The sequence below is a fragment of the Macaca thibetana genome, chromosome 16, assembly GCF_024542745.1.
Source record: "Macaca thibetana thibetana isolate TM-01 chromosome 16, ASM2454274v1, whole genome shotgun sequence".
Classification (NCBI taxonomy): Eukaryota; Metazoa; Chordata; class Mammalia; order Primates; family Cercopithecidae; genus Macaca; species Macaca thibetana.
The window spans coordinates 3,233,046-3,251,090 of NC_065593.1; the positions used below are offsets into that span (position 1 = coordinate 3,233,046).

At 58.2% G+C, this 18,045-nt stretch overlaps 1 protein-coding gene across 2 annotated transcripts in view; it reads right to left on the reverse strand.

Annotated features, from left to right (window-relative positions):
• Positions 1 to 17,311, reverse strand: part of MYO15A (myosin XVA) — a 74,437-nt gene extending 57,126 nt beyond the window's left edge. The window contains exons 1-4 of one of the 2 annotated variants that reach the window (XM_050763361.1): positions 17,193 to 17,311; positions 3,321 to 7,148; positions 1,186 to 1,268; positions 521 to 584 (exon numbers count right to left, since the gene is read on the reverse strand). In XM_050763361.1, coding sequence (XP_050619318.1) covers positions 521 to 584; positions 1,186 to 1,268; positions 3,321 to 6,929 — 3,756 coding nt within the window. In that variant the 5' untranslated portion in view covers positions 6,930 to 7,148; positions 17,193 to 17,311. Of the gene's footprint in view, positions 1 to 520; positions 585 to 1,185; positions 1,269 to 3,320; positions 7,149 to 17,192 lie in introns of those variants that run through there. The other variant, XM_050763362.1, reaches the window with a different exon arrangement.
• Positions 17,312 to 18,045: the final 734 nt, after the last annotated feature.

Sequence of the window (18,045 nt, forward strand, 5' to 3'; positions counted from 1 at the left end):
CCCAGGCTCCAGGAACTTTTGGCTCCTGTTGAGGGCAAACCTCCACTGCCTGGAGTGGGTAGTTGGGGAACTCAGGGGATCCTGATGTGGCCAGAGCCCTTCCGGGTGTCCTTGTCTTCCACACTGGCTCTGGGCCCCTGGCCCTCTGTTCTGTCATTCTGAGGTCAGAGGCTCCCCTCCAACCCCTCTGACCATCCCCACTCTGGGGTCCGGGTCTATGGATTCTAGGACTCTGGAAGTTCTATCTCTCAGGTCCCGGGTAGTGGGGGTGTCGCGTATTTCTGGATTCTCTGTCTCCAGCTTTCTGCCTCTGGCATCCACCATTCTAAGACTGTGTTTTAAGACTTCAGATTTTAGTTCTAGGCTCTGGCATTCTATGCTGAAATGACAGAAACTCAGAGTTCAAACCAGAGGCCACAGGGGCTAGGGCCCACAAGAGAAATCTGTGCATCCCACCCGGCCCCAGGAGGCAGCTGCCTTCCTGACCGAGGCCCAGGGCAGGGCCAGCCCTAGGTCTTACGTAGATGAGGTTCCGTTCAAATCTAATCTTGAGGTTGGACAGCACAGTGGTTTCCTGGAGGTCTCTAGAAGGGCACAGAGAGAAGCCGTGAGCGCCCCCAGGGCTGGTTCTGGCATGAGTCTCCCTCCCCGACTCAGTGCAGTGCCTTGATCAGATAGGCCTGAGTTCAAGTCCTGTTTCTGACACCAACCAGTTAGGAGACCTTGGGCAAATTACTTCACCTGTCTGTGCCTGTTTCTTTATTTGTCCAATGGGTATGATAATCATTGAACCTACTTCATTGGGGGTTTGGGGGACACTCTTACGTAATCACCATGATTAGATAATGATGTTGACAAACACGGCCCTCTTGTTTTGAGCACCTCCAATGTGCCGGCATCCTCACCACAGCCATCCCACTCCCATTTTGTGGATGAGAAACTGAGGTGCAGAGAAGCAAAGCGATTTGTCCAAGGTCTGCCAGCTAGTGAGTGGTGGGGCTAGGATTTGAACCAAAGTCCATCTAACTCACAAAGCACACCACATTTAGTCTTTGTGACACTTCATGACTGAGGCTCTGAAAATGTCCTGGGAGGTGAGAGGCAACTGCAGGAGGAGCCGCTCTGGTTGGGAGGGTGGGGACCCCATGGTGACACCTTGTTACCCCGCCAGCCCTGCCCACTCACTCCAGCTGTGTCATGTCCTCCACACCATCCTCCCTGTGCTGCTCGCGGAACCGCACAGATGGCAGGTTTCGGATGGAGTGCATCTGTGTGAGAGAGAGACTGTGTCTGCAGTTTGAAGGGTGCCCCCCGCCCCCACTGGCCCTTGGCTTGGTCATACCTGGGGCCTGCTAACATTGTTGGGGAGGGAATCCCAAGGCCAGGTGGGTCCTGCAAGTCTCCTCATTACAGAATGCTGTGGCCCCTGGAACCTGCATGCAACCCTCACACATGAGACACACGCATGCCCTCAGTGCCCAGGCAGGCGCTCCCATGAGCTCCTAAGTGTCCTGCCCTGGGGGGTGAGCAAAGGCATGAGCAGGTACATGGGTGCCCGTGCCAGCTCCCTCCCAACTGCAGCTGTCCCAGCACCAGCAGACCCCATGTGTTGGTTTGTGTGACAACTCAAAAGGACAATTGTGACCTGACGCATGGGGCCTCCAGGAGGGCAGAGATGGAGACTGTCTTAGCACCACACCCCCATGCTCATCCCAGGGAAAATGTGTGGACACCTGCATATGAACCCACACTCAATGGCATTTACAGCTCATACAACTCCCAGGCACACAGGTGTTCTTGTAGGCCTGTGGACACATATGCAAGCCTGTGGGGCCCGGCTGGAGGCACATAGTGTGCAGGCACATGCTCTACCTGTCCACTTGGCACATACATCTGGGTGCACAGCTGGGTCCCTCCCTACCCTGGGGGTCTGGAGAATGGAAGTTCTGATGCCACCTTTGGGCTGCAGGGTCTCCTCTCTGCACGCACATCTGTGCACATGGGCAGAGGGTGGGCAAACAACCCTGACCCCCAGGGATGCCACATCTGCTCAGACCTCATACACTAGCTTTCGTCATTTGGCCATGGTACACACGCGCACACATGCTCAGGCATGCAGGCCTGCGCAGGATCCACATGACTGGGAGCACACACATGTGCACCCTCAGCCTCTCCAATCCCAGCAGCACCCTGAGCAGGCAAGGAAAGAGGACACCAGGAGGGAGGCCTGCATGCCTGTCGCTGGGCTGCTAAGTAGGGCACAGCGAGTATCACCTTTTCTGCCCTGGCCTCTAGCCCACCCATCTGCCCACGTGCTTGCCAGCAGCCTCAGACCCTGAATAATTCAGCCACTCACGTATTCCAGGGTGAGGAGGGCCCAGGCATCCTTGCCCCTCACCCCTAGGCGCCCTGCGCCCCGCTCCCGCAATGCTGCAGCCCACACGGCACGGGGCACCCGCCGCCGGGGCCAGGGCCCCCCCAGCAGCCAGGCTGCCCCAGTTGCCATTGTTGGGCCCAGCTGGCTGCCCGCTCCGCTGGGCATGGTCTGCACAGGCTGAGACGCACCTGCCGCCCCTGCTTGCCCCGCCCACCACCCCAGCGTCCCGGGAGAGGCTCCGGTGACCACGCACCCTGGCCAAGGGCCACCCAGCATCAGGCTCGAGTTCCACCTTGAGTGTGGCAGCCAGGCATGGGCTGGGCACTCCTCAGAAGGGCTGCCTACCCTGTACCCGCCATGGGGTTCCAGAAGGACTCCTGGTTCAGTTTTCCCTCTGTGCAATGAGGAGGCTGGAGGGTTGGATCCTGAGCCCCTCACCCTGACCTATTCCAGAATCCTGCAGCCCAGGGGACTTCAAAGGGCAGCAAAAACCTTGAGGAAAGAGGAGGCTCTAATTTGGGGCAGGGTCAGTAGGAGACAGGAGGAACCGCACAGACCTGGATGTGCGGTGGAACAGGATGGATAGGCATGTCCTGCAGTTTCACATCTGGCTTGGCTAAAATCTCTGAGGGGAAGTTAGGGCCAGACCTGCCATCCAGATTGGATCAGGGCAGGGCTGCCCAGGGCCCAGGCTGAGATGAACAAAGATCCTTCCCCAGAGCGACCTGGAAGCAGTGTCCCACGTCTCTGTCCTGTGCCTGCCTGTGCTGGGCATCCCCTTGTTCAACCCTCCAGAGGTTCTGGGAGGGACTGTTCTCCCCAACTTACAGGCCCCAGCAGGCAGCCGCTCTCCAAGGTTGCACAGGGCTCCTCAGGCTGTCTCTCTTGCCCTGTTTTCTAGGCCAGAACCCTCAAACCCTCCCTGTAATCTGTGCCCCCATACCTTGTTCCGCCAGCTTGAGGGGCCGACCTCTTCCCAGCAGCCCTTAAGGGAGAGGCAGGCGGCTCCAGGGCCCAGGTGGCAGGACTGGGGGTGGGCGTGTACTCGTGGCCTGGGTCCACAGGCATCTGCCCGAAGCCAGAGGCAGGACCAGCGAAGACCCCAGGCTCTTGGCTTGGGGTCCTGGGTTGGCTGGACTCGAGGCTTCAGGGCTGCAGGCCCAACTCGCTGGAAAGAGCTCAGCTTCTGCACACGAGGCATGACCACAGCAAAACGCCCAGGGGCTGCCTGGCGCCGCTCGCCCCCCTTGAGCAGGGGCTCTGGGGCCCTGGTGGGTGCCAAGGGGGCTGCGGTTTGGGGCAGTGTCCCCCAGCGGTGCCATGGTGGCCACGTGGCCCTGGTCTGCTCACGTGCAGCCAGTGGGTATGAGAGGCTGGGCCTTAATGTCTTTTGCTCTGGGAGGACATCCTTAGGGGGTGTGACATCCTTGGGAGGTGTTGGGATTGGAGGCTTGGTCTCTGCTGGCAGCTGGGGGTCTCCCAGGGTGGCCTCTTCTTCAGGCTTCTCAGGGGTTGGGCCAGCTGATTTGGTGAGCTGTCCAGGACCCGGCTCATGGTGTCTGCCCAGGAAGACCCTGGTCATATCAGCAGCTGCATCCTCAGGCTGGAGGGTGGTGGATGGCACAGGGCCTACGTGCTGGAGAAAGGGGTTTTCCGGCACAGGGGGTGGCCTGGAAAAGCCTCGGCGGCTGCCTGCATCTCCTGGCCAGGGGGAGGGTGGGCGTTGGGTGGGAGGCATGTCCACGTCCCAGATGGGGGCCAGCGGGGGCACGGTCCAGGGCACCTCTGAGTCCTCGGCTTCTCGCGGGCTTTCCCGGTGCTCCAGGGGCGCCCGCCAGGCCCCGGCTCCGGCCCCGGGCGGTCGGTGGAAGGGCGGGCGCACTCGTGGCTTCACAGCCCGAGTGGGTGGCTCGCTGAGGCGCCGCCACGTGTGCGGGAGGTGCGAGGGCAGATTCAGGGAGCGGCGCCGCGGGCTGTGGCCCAGCCCCGGGGGCGGCGAGGGTGGCCTGGGTGAGCCCGGCAGCGGTGAGCGGGGTGGGCCCAGGCGCCCCGCGGCTCTGCGTGGGGCTGGGGACTCCTGCAGCGAGCGGGGCCGGCGGGCCGGGGGCGGGAAGGGCGGCTGGAAGGGTCCCGCGCGCAAGGACAGCTGAGGCGACGGGGGCGCCAAGGGTGAGCGGTAGCCGGGGCCCGGCAGGCTCTTCAGCGAGGGCTGGGGCGAGGCCAGTGGTGACCAGGCTCGCCTCCGCGACGCCCGTGGGGAGGCCCCGGGGAAGCCGAAGGCCGCCCCTCGCCCGCGGGAGTCCCTGAACGAGGGTCGGGGCCCGGGGAAGGCCAGTAGGTCGGGGGGCATCTCCGGACTCACGGCAGGGGGCTCCACGAAGGCCCACCAGCTGGCCTGCGGCGCCGGGGGCACGTGCGCTGGGGCGGCCCAGGGCGGCGGGTGGCGGCGGAGGGAGCCGTAGGGCGAGGCCGGCCGGGGCAGGCCCGAGAGTGCCGGGTAGAGGGGCGGCGCAGGCGGGGGCCCGGGGCTGGGGATCCTAGGGGGCACGGGCGGGGACAGGAGCGCGCTCCAGTGGGAGACCTTCCTGGGCGCGGGCGCGGGCGCGGGCGCGGGAGGGCGGCGCGCGTCGTTGCCGCTGCGAGCGCGTGGCTGGGCCCTCCTCAGCACGATGGGCGTGCTGGGCCGCTCCGGGTCCATGCCAGCCAGCTTGTAGCCGAAGCGTTTGTAGGCTGCCTCCCTGACCGCGGGGCCGCCCGCCCGGGCCTTCTGGCTGCCCCTGAGCCGCGGAATGGGCTTCTTCTCCGACAGCGTCTTCTTGAGGAACCGCGCCAGCGAGGTGGCAGGGCGAGGAGCGGGGCGGCCAAACTCAGGGCCGAAGCCCAGGCCCCGGTGGGCGCCGAAGGCCGACAGCGCGCGCTGGAGGTTTCGCTGGCGTGGCGTGAGGAAGCCCCAGAAAGGGTGGCCGTAGGGCACATTGGGCACCGGGGGCGGCTCCTCCTCGTCCTCTTCTTCGTCCGCATCCCCTAAGGGCAGAGGAATATCCAGAGAGGGTGGCAGGGGCACCTCCAGCTTCTCCTTCCCAAACAGCTTCACCTGGGGTCGCGGGAAGAGGCGGAACTTGCGGATGAGGGACAGCTTGGACCTGGCGGGCTTGTCCATGCCTTGCTGCTCGAAGAAGGCGGCGCTGGGCAGGCGGAAGGAGGTCCCCTGACGCTCCCCGCCCGCGTCCTCCGGCTCCTCCAGCTCGGCAATGTCATCCATGGGGTGGGCATACGGATTGTGGGGCGACAGGATGGGCGGTGGTACCCAGGGGTACACAAAGGCCGAGGTCGACTCCTCTGGGTAAAAATAGGGCACCTCGGGGGGGTAGATGGCCTCGTCCCCACCGCCATAGATGCCTTCGACATAGGGGACGGTGTAGGGGACCCCGTAGGGATCAAAGTAGGGTACATCGTAGGAAGTGTGGTACGGGAGGTCATAGGGCGGGTATGGCACGTCGTACGGTGCATAGGGATCCAGGTAGTAGCCATATGGGTGCGCCTCGCCCTCGTACCCATCGTGGTAGCTGTAAGGAGACGAGTACCCCGACGGGGGCGCATATGGGGGTTCGTAATCGTTGTAGCCATAGCCGTAGCTGTAGGTGTACCCTGGATCAAAGGGGCCACCGTAATAGTCGGGGTGGTAGTAGTCGTAGGGGTCCTCCGGCAGGTACCCGTAGTAGTGGTCGCTGTAGGGTGGCCAAGCCGGGCTGTAGGGGCCGAGGCCCGCCAGGTAGGGTTCCTGCTCCTCGTAGCGGTGGAGTGACTGCCGGTCATAGTAGTCGTCGCCATCGCGGTGATAGTCATAATACTCGCCCAGGTCCTGGAAACCCTCAAGCCCGTACAGCGACTTGCGGGAACCCGAGTGATGGAACGGGGCCTCGTCCTCGGAGGGCAGGAAGCCCAGGGGCTCGCCTGACGCGTAGATGCTGCGGCTGCGGGGGAACCTCCGGAGCCGGCCCCCGGGCCGCAGGATCTCGGCACCCGACGGGAAGGCGAGTTTGCGGGAGCCCATGCGAGAGCTCGAGCGCTGCAGCCAGGCGTCCACCGTGGCCTGCTCGCTGCCAGACTCCTCGGCCTTCTTGAGGAGGAACTTTTTTGTGAGCCAGTTGATGGCCGTGGACGCCTTGCTGAGCGACCGGGCGCGCGGCCGAAGGCGGCCGTAGCCACGGCGGCCTGGGAAGCGGATCACCATGAAGGACGGTTTCTTGCCCTTCATCGCCCGCTTCTTCTTGCCCATACGCATCTGCGTCATGAGCTTCGACGTGGACTTGAGCACAGTGCGGGCCTTCTTCTTGCGCTTGGTCTTCTGGGGGCCGGTGTGGAGGCCCCAGAAGAAGGCCGAGGCGCTGCGGAACTGGCCTTTCTTGGAGATCTTGGGTGTGCGGTCGCGGAAACCCATGAAGAGCCGCGACGTCCCCTTCAGGCTCCGTTTGGGCTTCTCCGGCTCCGGTGCCTTCTTCCCCTTCTTCCCTTTCTTGGCTTTCTTCTCCTCATCTTCCTCCTTCGCCATGGTGGCTGTCTGCTCTCTACCGGGCCTGGGGCCGGTGTCACGGGCTCAGGGACTTGGAGACACAGGGACCTGCTCGGTCTCCTGCCCGCGGCTGGACACGCGGCCTCCTCGGGCTGGGAGCAGACTGGACTGGCCCCGGGTGGCGTGGGGAGGGCTGAGCCAGGATTCCGGGAGGGCGGATCCATAATTCATCTCCTCTAGAGCGCCTTGGGTTTCACCCTAGAGCAGTGGTGGAAAGTGTGTGGGTGTTGTTTACCGGGATGGGGAAGCCTGCCTATGAGGCCTGTGCTGGGGAAGACATTCTTGCCTCGGAGTCGTCATGGCAACATCAGTGCTCATCCTCGTCAGGCCCTCCCTAGGCCACAGCTGGCTCAACCCCCTGAAGGGAGCCCTTGGGTCATTTCGGCTTCACAGACAAAGACATTGAGCCACAGAGATGGAATGCCACCTGCCTTAAATCACCAGCACACCTGCACTGGACCGGAAGTGGAGCCCAGGGTGGGATGGTCAAAGCCCACCAAGTCATCTTGGAGGAGAAGTTTGAACGCTCTAGGTCCTGGGCAAGGGAGGAGGGGAATGGGCAGAGGAGGTGCTGGGCTGCGGTCAGTGTAACGGGAGCTGGCTGGCTCTCAGGAGCTGAATAATACATGGGGTGGGGAGCCAGGCTGCTGGCTCAGAAGGCAGGGCACGGAGGGGTGTTTCAGTGGAACTCCACTTCTGTGTGTGTATGTGGGGGGGCGGGGTAGAGAGGCGGAAATGGAGGGTGGGTCAGGCCTGACTGACTCTAGGCTCTGTCACTGACTGGCTGTGTGGGTCCAGGAAAGCCTTTGTCCTCTCTGGGCCTCAGTTTCCTCTGAAGAATGGGAGTGATAAGCTATGCTCTGTCTCCTTCACCAAAAGGAAGCAAGACCTGATGGAGCTGCTGGGTAACTGGAGATGCCTCCTACTGGCTCCTGTCTGGGGTCCCTGCCTAGCCCTGTCCACTCCTCTTACTTTCTGCTCTGGCTGAGTAGGCTGTGGCCATATGGTTCCTGCCTTCTCTGGGCATAGCTGATTGCTTCATATGGCCTGACCTAAGGCTGCATATCCAAAGTCTGGTTGGTGGCCAGTCTAACTCATTTTTGGGAACCTGCACTAAAAGAGGTTGTCAGTGGAAAAAACTGAGCAGGCCAGCGGGGGTGGGGAGTGGCAGCTCTGAGACCTGAAGCCTCAGAACCAGCTCTCCTCCTCCTTTTCCTCCTCCCCCTTCTCAAGATGGACCCCAGTTAACATCAAGCTCCCTACTTACTGAACTCTGCTTCAGTCTTTTGGTCCCAGAGCTAATTCTTTGGTTGCTTAAGGTTTAGCATAGGCAACCCCAGAGCAGCAAGGTTCTGGCCCTGGTTCTGCCACTTGCCAGCTCCACGCCCTCAGATCAGTGGCTTCAGAGCCTCAGCGTGCTCAGCTGTGAAACAGGGACAGGGAGAGGCCTTCCCAGGCAAGTGGCAGGAGCGGAGAGGGGACCATGCAGCAGAGGAGGTCTCCCCGTGTCTGCCTCTTCCCCCTGTTTACTTTCTCTGGCTCTTCACTTTCCTCTTCTTCCTGCTCCTCCTCCCCAAGATTCACCTGGAGCCAGTCAGTGCCCAGCCGCTCAGAGGAGTTGCACCAGGGGCTGTTGGTGCCTGGTGCAGGCAGTCTCACAGGGATGGGGAATAGGGCTTGATGGAAACCAGATAAATTGGATGGACGGCTTTTGGGGCAAGTTAGGGGATATGTGCAGGAAGTGGGCCTCTTGCAGGGCAGGAGTTTGAGGGGCTGCCCACTCTCCCTTCTGTTTTTGGGCAGTGGCTCTTGTCCGCTTGAGGAAAATGAAGGACAGGGGAGATGTTCTTTCTTTCTTCTTTTTTTGAGACAGAGTCTCGCTCTGTTGCCCAGGCTGGAGGGCAGTGGTACAATCTTGGCTCACTGCAAACTCCACCTCCCGGGTTCAAGCAATTCTTGTGCCTCAGTCTCCCAAATATCTGGAATTACAGGTATGTGCCACCACACCCGGCCAATTTTTGTATTTTTAGTAGAGACGGGTTTTGCCACGTTGGCCGGGATGGTCTCAAACTCCTGACCTCAGATGATCCACCGACCTCGGCCTCCCAAAGTGCTGAGATTAGAGATGTGAGCCACAGCGCCCAGCCAAGACATTCTTTCTGAGCCCAGAGATATCAACACCTGCCCCAGCTCCTCTTGGAGCCAGTTTCCAGAGTGAGGCCCCAGTCAGGTGTGTGGCACAATGGTCACAGCAGGTCTGTGCGATATGAGCTATTAGTATCTCTGTTCTCCAGATGAGGAAACTCAGACTCAAAAGGTGAAGGGACTTGCTCGAGGCCACCTGGCTTGGGAAGGCAGAACCCCGTCCTGGCCGGGTTCAGCACTACCTCCCTTACTAGGCCCTCCTGCCCACTGAGCTCCTGGGTAATCACTGGGCTTGCAGTGGCTTAGGACACTGGGCAGAGCCAGGAGCATAGTCGAGCTGACCCCATAACCTGCTCCTGCCTGGAGGGGGAGGGCCCTGACCAAGCCACTGGGCAAACCAGAGCCCAGCTGGGCCTCCAACAGGCACCAAGGCCTCTCCAGTGCTTGCCCACAGCTACCCCAACCTGGATTCCTCAGTCAGCCTGGCCCCTTTCCCTAAGGGTCCTGTAGCCAGCATTTACTCACTCACCCATACATTCAAAAGCCTCTGTGGGAAGTGTGCTGCACACTAGGCACCGTCTAAGTGCTGGGGACACAGCTGTGAGCAAAACAGAGAAAAAGCCTGCCCTCATGCAGTTACCAAATGTGGGTGAACGGAGAGCCAATAAACATGGAAAATCAGTAACAGATAATGGGGCACAAGTGCTGTGGAAGGGACAGCAAGAAGTGGGGGCGTGACATTAAACAGGAAGTCAGGGAAGGCCTAGTGGCTATGGGGCCATGGAGAGAGCCTGTGGGCAGTGCACAGTCCCAAGCAGATGGAGGAGCAGTCAGACCAGGTGGCTGGAGGGCAGCGGGGGGGCACTGGGTGGTGAGGTCAGAGTTCAGGGGCACACGTGCAGGGCCTGTGGGCCACAGTGAGGGCTTGGTTTCGACTGCCAGTGAGGCAGGAGCCGTGGGAGGAGGGTTTTGGCAGAGAAGGGATGGAATTCGACCTCAGTTTTTTTTTTTTTTTTTTTTTTTTTTGAGACAGAGTCTCGTTGTATTGCTCAGGCTGGAGTGTGATGGTACGATCTTGGCACAGCAACCTCTGCCTTCCAGGTTTAAGCAATTCTCCTGCCTCAGCTTCCCAAGAAACTGGGATTACAGGCACACATCACCACACAGGCTAATTTTGTATTTTTAGTAGAGACAGGGTTTCACCACGTTGGCCAGGCTGGTTTCGAACTCCTGACCTCAGGTGATCCGCCTGCCTTGACCTCCCAAAGTGTTGGGATTACATCCGTGAGCCACCATGCCTGGCCTCGACCTCAGTCTTGATAGGAGCCTCTACTGCTGTGGGAGAAGTGGCTGCAGGAGTGAGGGTGAAGGCAGGGAGGCCAGCGTGGAAGTTTCCATGGAGGTCCTCCTGCACCAGGCTGCCAGCTGTTAAGGTGTGGAGAAGTGGTAGGATGCTGGGGACATGTGGCAGGTAGGGCTGACAGGATTGATGATGGGGATGGGGGAGGGTGCAGGAATGGCTCCCAGGTTTCCTTACTGAACAGCAGGGAGAATGGAGAGGCTGTCAGGTCATTGGCCAGGATGAGGAAGGCTGCGGGCAGAGCAAGTTGAGGAGGTAGGGCCCAGGAGTCAGCTTTGGGCACTGGGCACTGCTAAGGGGCCATCACAGCCATCAGGGCTGGTGACATCAGTTAGGGAGTCATCAGCATCTAGAAGGCATTGAAGCCACAGCTCTGGAGGATGACACCAGGGAATGAGTATAGAGGGAAGAGAGGTCACGGAATGAGCCGCAGGGCTGCAGTGCTTAGGAGCCAAGGAGGCAGTGAGTGAGCACCACGAAGCCAGCCAGAGGAGCAGGTGGAGGCCCAGGAGGGAGTGGGATCCTGGGGGCTGCGCAGGAGGGCGGGACTGCTATGACAGATGGGCACATGGCCCATGTTAGTCAAGAATGGAGAGCTGACTAATGGATGCAGCTCCTTAGAACTCCAGGGGTGACTGTGACAAGAGTGGTCCCAGTACAGTGGTGAGGGCGAGGGAAGTTACACCTAATGGAAGAGGTTTCAAGAAAGACAGGACCAGGGCCAGATGTCATGGCTCATGCCTGTAATCCCAGCACTTTGGGAGGCCAAGGCAGGTGGATCATATGAGGTCAAGAGTTTGAGACCAGCCTGACCAACATGGTGAAACCTCGTTTCTACTAAAAATACAAAAATTAGCTGGGCATGGTGGCGCATGCCTGTAATCCCAGCTGCTCGAGAGGCTGAGGCAGGAGAATCACTTGAACCTGGGAGGTGGAGGTTGCAGTGAGCCAAGATCAAGCCATTGCCCAGAGCAAAAACTCCGTCTCAAAAAAAAAGATAAAAAAAGAAAGACAGGACTGCGGTGGTCACAAGGCGGGCCCACTTGTGAGCATACTAAAACCACAGGATTGTACACTTTGGTGGGTGAATTGTATGGAAGGCGGACTATATATTGACTGTTTTAAAAAAGAAAAAGGACAAGAGGGAGGGAGGGAAGGAAGGAAGCAAGTAATCCACCCCTGGGGATGTCTCTTACATGTCCTTATGGGTAAGGATGAACAAACAGAGCTGCTTGTTGCCGCAGTACACCGCACTGCATTCCAGGATGGAACATAGCACAGCTATAACAAGGAATATGGACGATCTCTGTGTCGTGACAGGGAGCGATCTCCAGGACCTGCTAGTGTAGGAAGCAGGCTGCAGAACAGCCTGTTGACTACAGTGTTTACTGAGGCCTTTCTATAGGGGGAGAGAGAGAGAGAGAGTGTGTGTGTGTGTGTGTGTCAGAGGAAGTGGGTGGTAAGAATATAAGTTTGTATTCTTTTTTTTTTTTTTTTTTTGAGACGGAGTCTCGCTTTGTGGCCCAGGCTGAAAGGCAGTGGCCGGATCTCAGCTCACTGCAAGCTTCGCCTCCCGGGTTCACGCCATTCTCCTGCCTCAGCCTCCCGAGTAGCTGGGACTACAGGTGCCCGCCACCTCGCCCGGCTAGTTTTTTGTATTTTTTAGTAGAGACGGGGTTTCACCGTGTTAGCCAGGATGGTCTCTATCTCCTGACCTCGTGATCCGCCCGTCTCGGCCTCCCAAAGTGCTGGGATTACAGGCTTGAGCCACTGCCCCCAGCCAAGTTTGTATTCTTGTGTTTGCTTTTTTTTTTTTGAGACAGTCTCACTCCGCCAACCAGGCTGGAGAGCAGTGGTGCAATCTCAGCTCACTGCAGCCTCCACCACCTGGGCCTGAGCTTCCTGAGTAGCTGGAATTACAGGCATGCACCACCATGCCTGATTAATTTTTGTATTTTTAGTAGAGACAGGGTTTTGCCATGTTGGCCAGGCTGGTCTTGAACTCCTGACCTCAAGTGATCTGCCCATCTCATCCTCCCAAAGTGCTGGGATTAAAGGCGTGAGTCACCATGCTTAGCTTGTATTTGCTTTTTTTATTTCCATATTAGAAATACTACAGCCGGGAGCAGTGGCTCATGCCTGGGCACTTTGAGAGGCTAAGATGGGAGGAGCCCAGGAGTTTGAAACCAGCCTAGGCAGTATAATGAGACCCTGTCCCTAAAACACAAACAAACCAAAAAATTAGCAGGGAGTGGTGGCAGGCACCTGTAGGCCCAGCTACTCAGAAGGCTGAAGTGGGAGGATCGCTTGAGCCAGTATTTTGAGGCTGCAGTGAGCCATGATCATGCCACTGCACTCCAGCTTCTGACACAGAGCAAGACTCTGTGTCAAAATAAACAAAAATACAGCACCAGGTGTGGTGGCTCACGCCTGTAATCCTAGCACTTTGGGAGGCCGAGGTGGGCTGATTACCTGAGCTCAGGAGTTAGAGACCAGCCTGGGCAACATGGTGAAACCCTGTCTCTACTAAAATACAAAAAATCAGCTGGGTGTGGCAGTGTGTGCCTGTAGTCCTAGCTACTCCGGAGGCTGAGGCAGGAGAATTTCTTGAACCCAGGAGGTGGAGGTTGCAGTGAGCTGAGATCGTGCCACTGCATTCCGGCCCAGGTGACAGAGTGAGACTCCGTCAAAAAAAAAAAAAAAAAAATAAATATAGCAAAAGATACTCAAGAAATTAATGAGAATGGTTATCTCACTGTAAATCTTTCTGTATTAGTTTGATTGTTTGATTTTTGATCCATGTGAATGCATTTCTGAGTGAAAAACCAAATAAAAATGTAACATTTAAAAGTGTAAATGTGGGCCGGGCGCGCTGACTCACACCTGTAGTCCAGCACTTCGGGAGGCCGAGGACGGTGGATCACTCAAAGCTAGCAGTTCAAGACCAGCCTGGACAACACGGCAAAACCCTGTCTCTACTAAAAATACAAACATCAGTCGGACATGGTGGTGTGCACCTGTAATCCCAGCTACAGGTGTGCACAGCGTGGTGGCTGAGGCAGAAGAATCACTTGAACCCAGGATGTGGAGGTTGCAGTGAGCTGAGATTGCACCACTGCAATCCAGCCTGGGTGACAGTGCGAGACCCTGTCCCTCCCCAACCCCCCAAACAAGTGTAAATGTGAAAATGGAAAAAAAAAAAAAGGGGGGGAGATTGGAGACAGTGAGTGGAAACACCACTTTAGAGGGGCTCCCAGGAAGAATTTCAGGGACCTGAGATGTCACAGGTCCAACCCTACCCCTATCCCAGCTCCATGTAATATTTGTTACATTTGTTGAAAGTGAGGCAGAGAAAGGTCAGAGACTTGCTGGGGAGAAGCAGGGCAGGACTGGCCCTTCAGGCCCAAGAGCACCTCCCAGAGCCATACCTTCTGTCTGCCCCAAGTAGGGGAGCCTTGTCTGTCTGTCCAGGAGAAAGGCTGAGAGGCCACCATTGTCTAGCGGGCTTGCCCAAGTCCCGCCTCAAACCCTCAGGCAGGCATCTTTCCACTGCAAAGCCCCATTGTCCAGATGAAGAACCTGCCTCTCAGAGAGGCAAGCCCAGCTCTAGCCCCGGGGACGTGGAGCCCAGTGGCTGAGAGCTCTGGGTCAGGTCTCATTCCCTTCCTGGATCTGACCCATAGCAAGTCATGCAGCCTCGGCATTGGAGTCTCCTCATCTGTGAGTGTAGATGCCTCCCCTACCAGGGCTGACCTGGGCATTACATGAGATAGCGGAGAGCCGGGCACAGTGGCTGGCCTGGGTAAGCAGCTGTTGTTATGATTGTCAATGTTGTTGCTACAGGCTGCTGCCTGTCTGCTCTGAGTGAGGAGGTCTGGGTGACTGCTGGCGGCAAGTCCTGCCCAACTGACCCCTCCTGGTCTCTGGGCTCCAGGCTAGACCTCAGGCTAGTAGTCAGCTGAGGCTGCCCCTCCTCTGGTAGGCTCCAGGTCCTGCCTTCCTCTCAGGGTCCCCATCCTCTGTGCAGGCACAGAGTGGGTGTCAGGGAGCAAGTCTCTCGTTCATTCATTTCTTCAATATTACTTGTGCATTAGTTGTGCATCTGTTACGTGCCAAGCACTGTGCAGGGCACTTGGAATTCGCAGAGTCGAGTGGAACCAGATGTGATCTCTGCTCATGGAGCTCCCTGTGTTGTAGGGGACACAGACTTTTTTTTTTTTTCTTTTGAGACAGGGTCTCATTTTATCATTCAGGCTGGAGTGCAGTAACATAATCACAGCTCACTGCAGTCTTGAGTTCCCAGGCTCAAGCAATCCTCCCACCTCAGCTGCCTGAGCAGCTGAGACTACGGGTGTGTGGTACCACACCTGGCTAATTTTTTTTTTGGTTGTTTTTTGTAGAGACAGGGTCCCACTATGTTGCCCAGGATGGTCTTGAACTCCTTGCCCCCAGGCAATACTCCTGCCTCAGCCTCCCAAAGTGTTGGGATCACAGGTATGAGCCACCACGCCCACCTGGATGCAGACTTTAAGCAAAGAGCCACATCAACAAAAAGAGCTGTGAAGGTCAGGGCATGACCCCCGATGCCCAAACACTGCACTGGAGGTCCAGGAAGATTCTCCTGACAAGGCAACCCTGAGCCAAGATCTGAAGGACAAGAGGGAGTTTGTAACATGGAAGAGGGAACTGTATTCCTGGCAGGTGGAACAACATGTGCAAAGGCCAGGTGGTAAGAGGGGCTGCAAGGACAGTCCTATGGCTGGAGCAGAGTGATTGAGGGCATGTGAAATGAGAGGTGGCCAGGGTGGCAGGCAGCAACTAGCCCAATGGGCGTGGAAGGGATGGGACTTTGGTCACTGTTCCACATTTCCAGATGTTTACTATGTGCCAGGCTTGGTGCTAAATGATTTTCTGGAATAGCTCACTAGATTCTCACATAGATGAAGGGCTTAATCTTGGAGAGGTTAGATCCCTCAGCTGAGAGCCCACAGTGAGGAAGCTGTAGGGCCCGTGTCCCTGACTGCAAGGCCTGTGCTCAGAACGGCCGGGCCACATTGAGCTCAACTCTCACTGCAGCCTCCTGAAGTGGGTGTGATTACTCTTCCCACTTTATAGATGAGGACATGGGCCCAGAGAGGTTATGTGAGTGACACAGCTTGAAGGTGGAGTTAAGCCTGGACAGTCTGGCTTCAGAGTGTCCACAGTCTCAACCACTGCCTCACACGGCTTCTTAGAAAGTAGTATAAAAAGCAGCTCGGGCCGCCATGTGAAAAGAATGGAGAGGGGGCAATGACACAGCTGGGACCATGCTGTGATGGAGTACAGTGGACACATTCAGGATGAGGTGAAACCGGCTGGCCCTGGTGAGAGGCTAGATGGGGCTGGGATGAGGGTGGAGCCAGGTAGACTTGGGGTTGGCTTGGTACAGCTGGGAGGTGCGGGGACTGTCTCTGAGGTGAGGCCAGGGGTATGGGAATGCCATGTTTGGTTTAGGACACGGTGGGCTTGGGATGGCTATGGGACAGTGCAGTGGAGAGTCAAAAAGGCTGCTTGGACCCAGGTCTGGCGAGATGGAAGCTGAGGTCAGGTGGGCTGTCTAGGAGAGGGACAGAGTGGGGAGGAGAGGGTCTCGATTCAGCTTTCTTGCCAGAGGAGGGTTCTGAAATGAGAAACTGGAATCTAAGCTGGAGAGGAGGAAAGATGAATGAGCGAATGCACAGGTGTGGGAGGGACAGACGAATATTCATGACTTTGGCTCCTATGAAACTGAGTCTTCTAAAGCTGCAGGGAATACTATCCTCGGGAGGCTGCAGGGATGCCAGCCGGGAGATGAGTGCAGCTCTGCTGCCTGGGCATGGGCCTGAGTGAGGGTGCAGACCCCTGCCTGTGATCACCAGGGAGGGTGAGTGATGAGAACAAGGTGGCTAACAGGGTGAGGCCCAAGCCTGGAGCTTACACAGGTGTGGGGGTCAGAGACCTTTGGGGGGTCTTAGGGAGCTTCCTCAGCCCTAAGGGCACAGTGAGCGACCACTTCACACTGACCTGGGCATACGCAGCTGCACGATCCCTCGCTCGCTCTCTCCCACACAAATGTAGACATACAACCATCCTGACCACAGACCCAGAAAGCCCAGGACATAACAGGGCCGCAGTGCCTGCCCTGATCCACGCACACGCAGACCTAGCCCAGGAACAAGCCCATCCATGGTAAGGAACATGTGGCTCAGTGGCTGGAGCCTCTCACCTGAGCCCTTACTGCCTGAGGATCCCCCAGCCTCTGGCCTCATTTGCCACTCTTTGCCAGCCAGCCTGGGGGACAGAACAGGCCTGGATCTAATCCAAGGCCTGGACTCACCCTGACACCCTATGGACTCAAGGCCTTCCCTACCTCACCCTGGGCCCAGACCCCCTACCTGTAAAGTGGAAGTGGGAGTGGCCACCACCCAGGCAGAAACCCTCACCTAGGGCCTCATGGCCAGGCATCAGGGCAGTCAGGAGAGGGGCCGAGGTAAGCCACGGAGCCCTTGCCTGTCTTGGTATCCCACCATTGCCAGGAGAGGACTGCGTGGGCATCACACCCCTCACAGATGAACACAGTGAGGCAGAGAAGGGCCTCAAGGTGAGTTAGGGGTGAGGCTCCAGCTCTGCTGCTGCCCCTTCCCTTATCACCCCTGCAGCCTGGGATGCCAGGGTGGCCAGTGGCAGACCCCAAGGACTCTAGGCTAAGGTCTCCTTACCTGGGTCCGGTGGCCTGCTCCCTGCCTGCATGCCGCCTCATGGGGGTCCTCTGGCTGGCCCAGGGGCACGGTCGGCCCAGCAGAGCAGCTCGGTGTTATGGGGAAGGGAGGCCCAGCCCACCACGCCGACTGTCTGGGGCCCCATGCATATTTCATGATGTCTATTATTCCTGTTTTGTCTCTGGAAAGGCATGAGCAGCTGACAGGGGAGCCACGAACAGCCTGGAGAGCTGAGCACGGGCCTGCTTCACGCTCCAGCGGGGCCCGAGGCCCCCAGGAACTCTACCCGTCCTGGCGGCCTCACAGAACCTGCTGCATCCATCTCAATAGGCACACCTCCTCCAAGAAACCTTCCCCGCTGCTCAGAGGTCTTAAATCCAGGGTTTGCACTCACAAACTGTGCAGCCTACACCAGCTTTCCAGGGACAGCAGAATACTGTGGGGGGCCTGGCACACAGTAGGCACTCATCAAGCCCGTCAGCCCCTCTAATCCTGACTTCTGAGGCAACAGGAAAAGACCCACCACCTTGTTCTCACAGCAGAGCCTCCCTGCCAGCGCAGATGGTCACAAGGGCCTCCCGGGATGCTGCCCACCTTGAGAGCCAGGCCCCTCCGGAGGGGCCAGTCTGGGCCTGACACCCCTGACCACCAACCCCCTGGGCAGAGCCTGCCTGTGCCTGGGTGAGGAACCCTGCATTCTCCTTGCCACCCAAGGTTTGCATCTGCCTTGGGGGCCCAGGCTCCACCCTCTCCGACCCCCAGGCCCACTGCACCCCCAATGCCTGACCTGTGCCCACCTGACTCAACCTGGCTACTGTTCAGCAAGTTAACAAAGTGTTCTCAGTCTGAACAG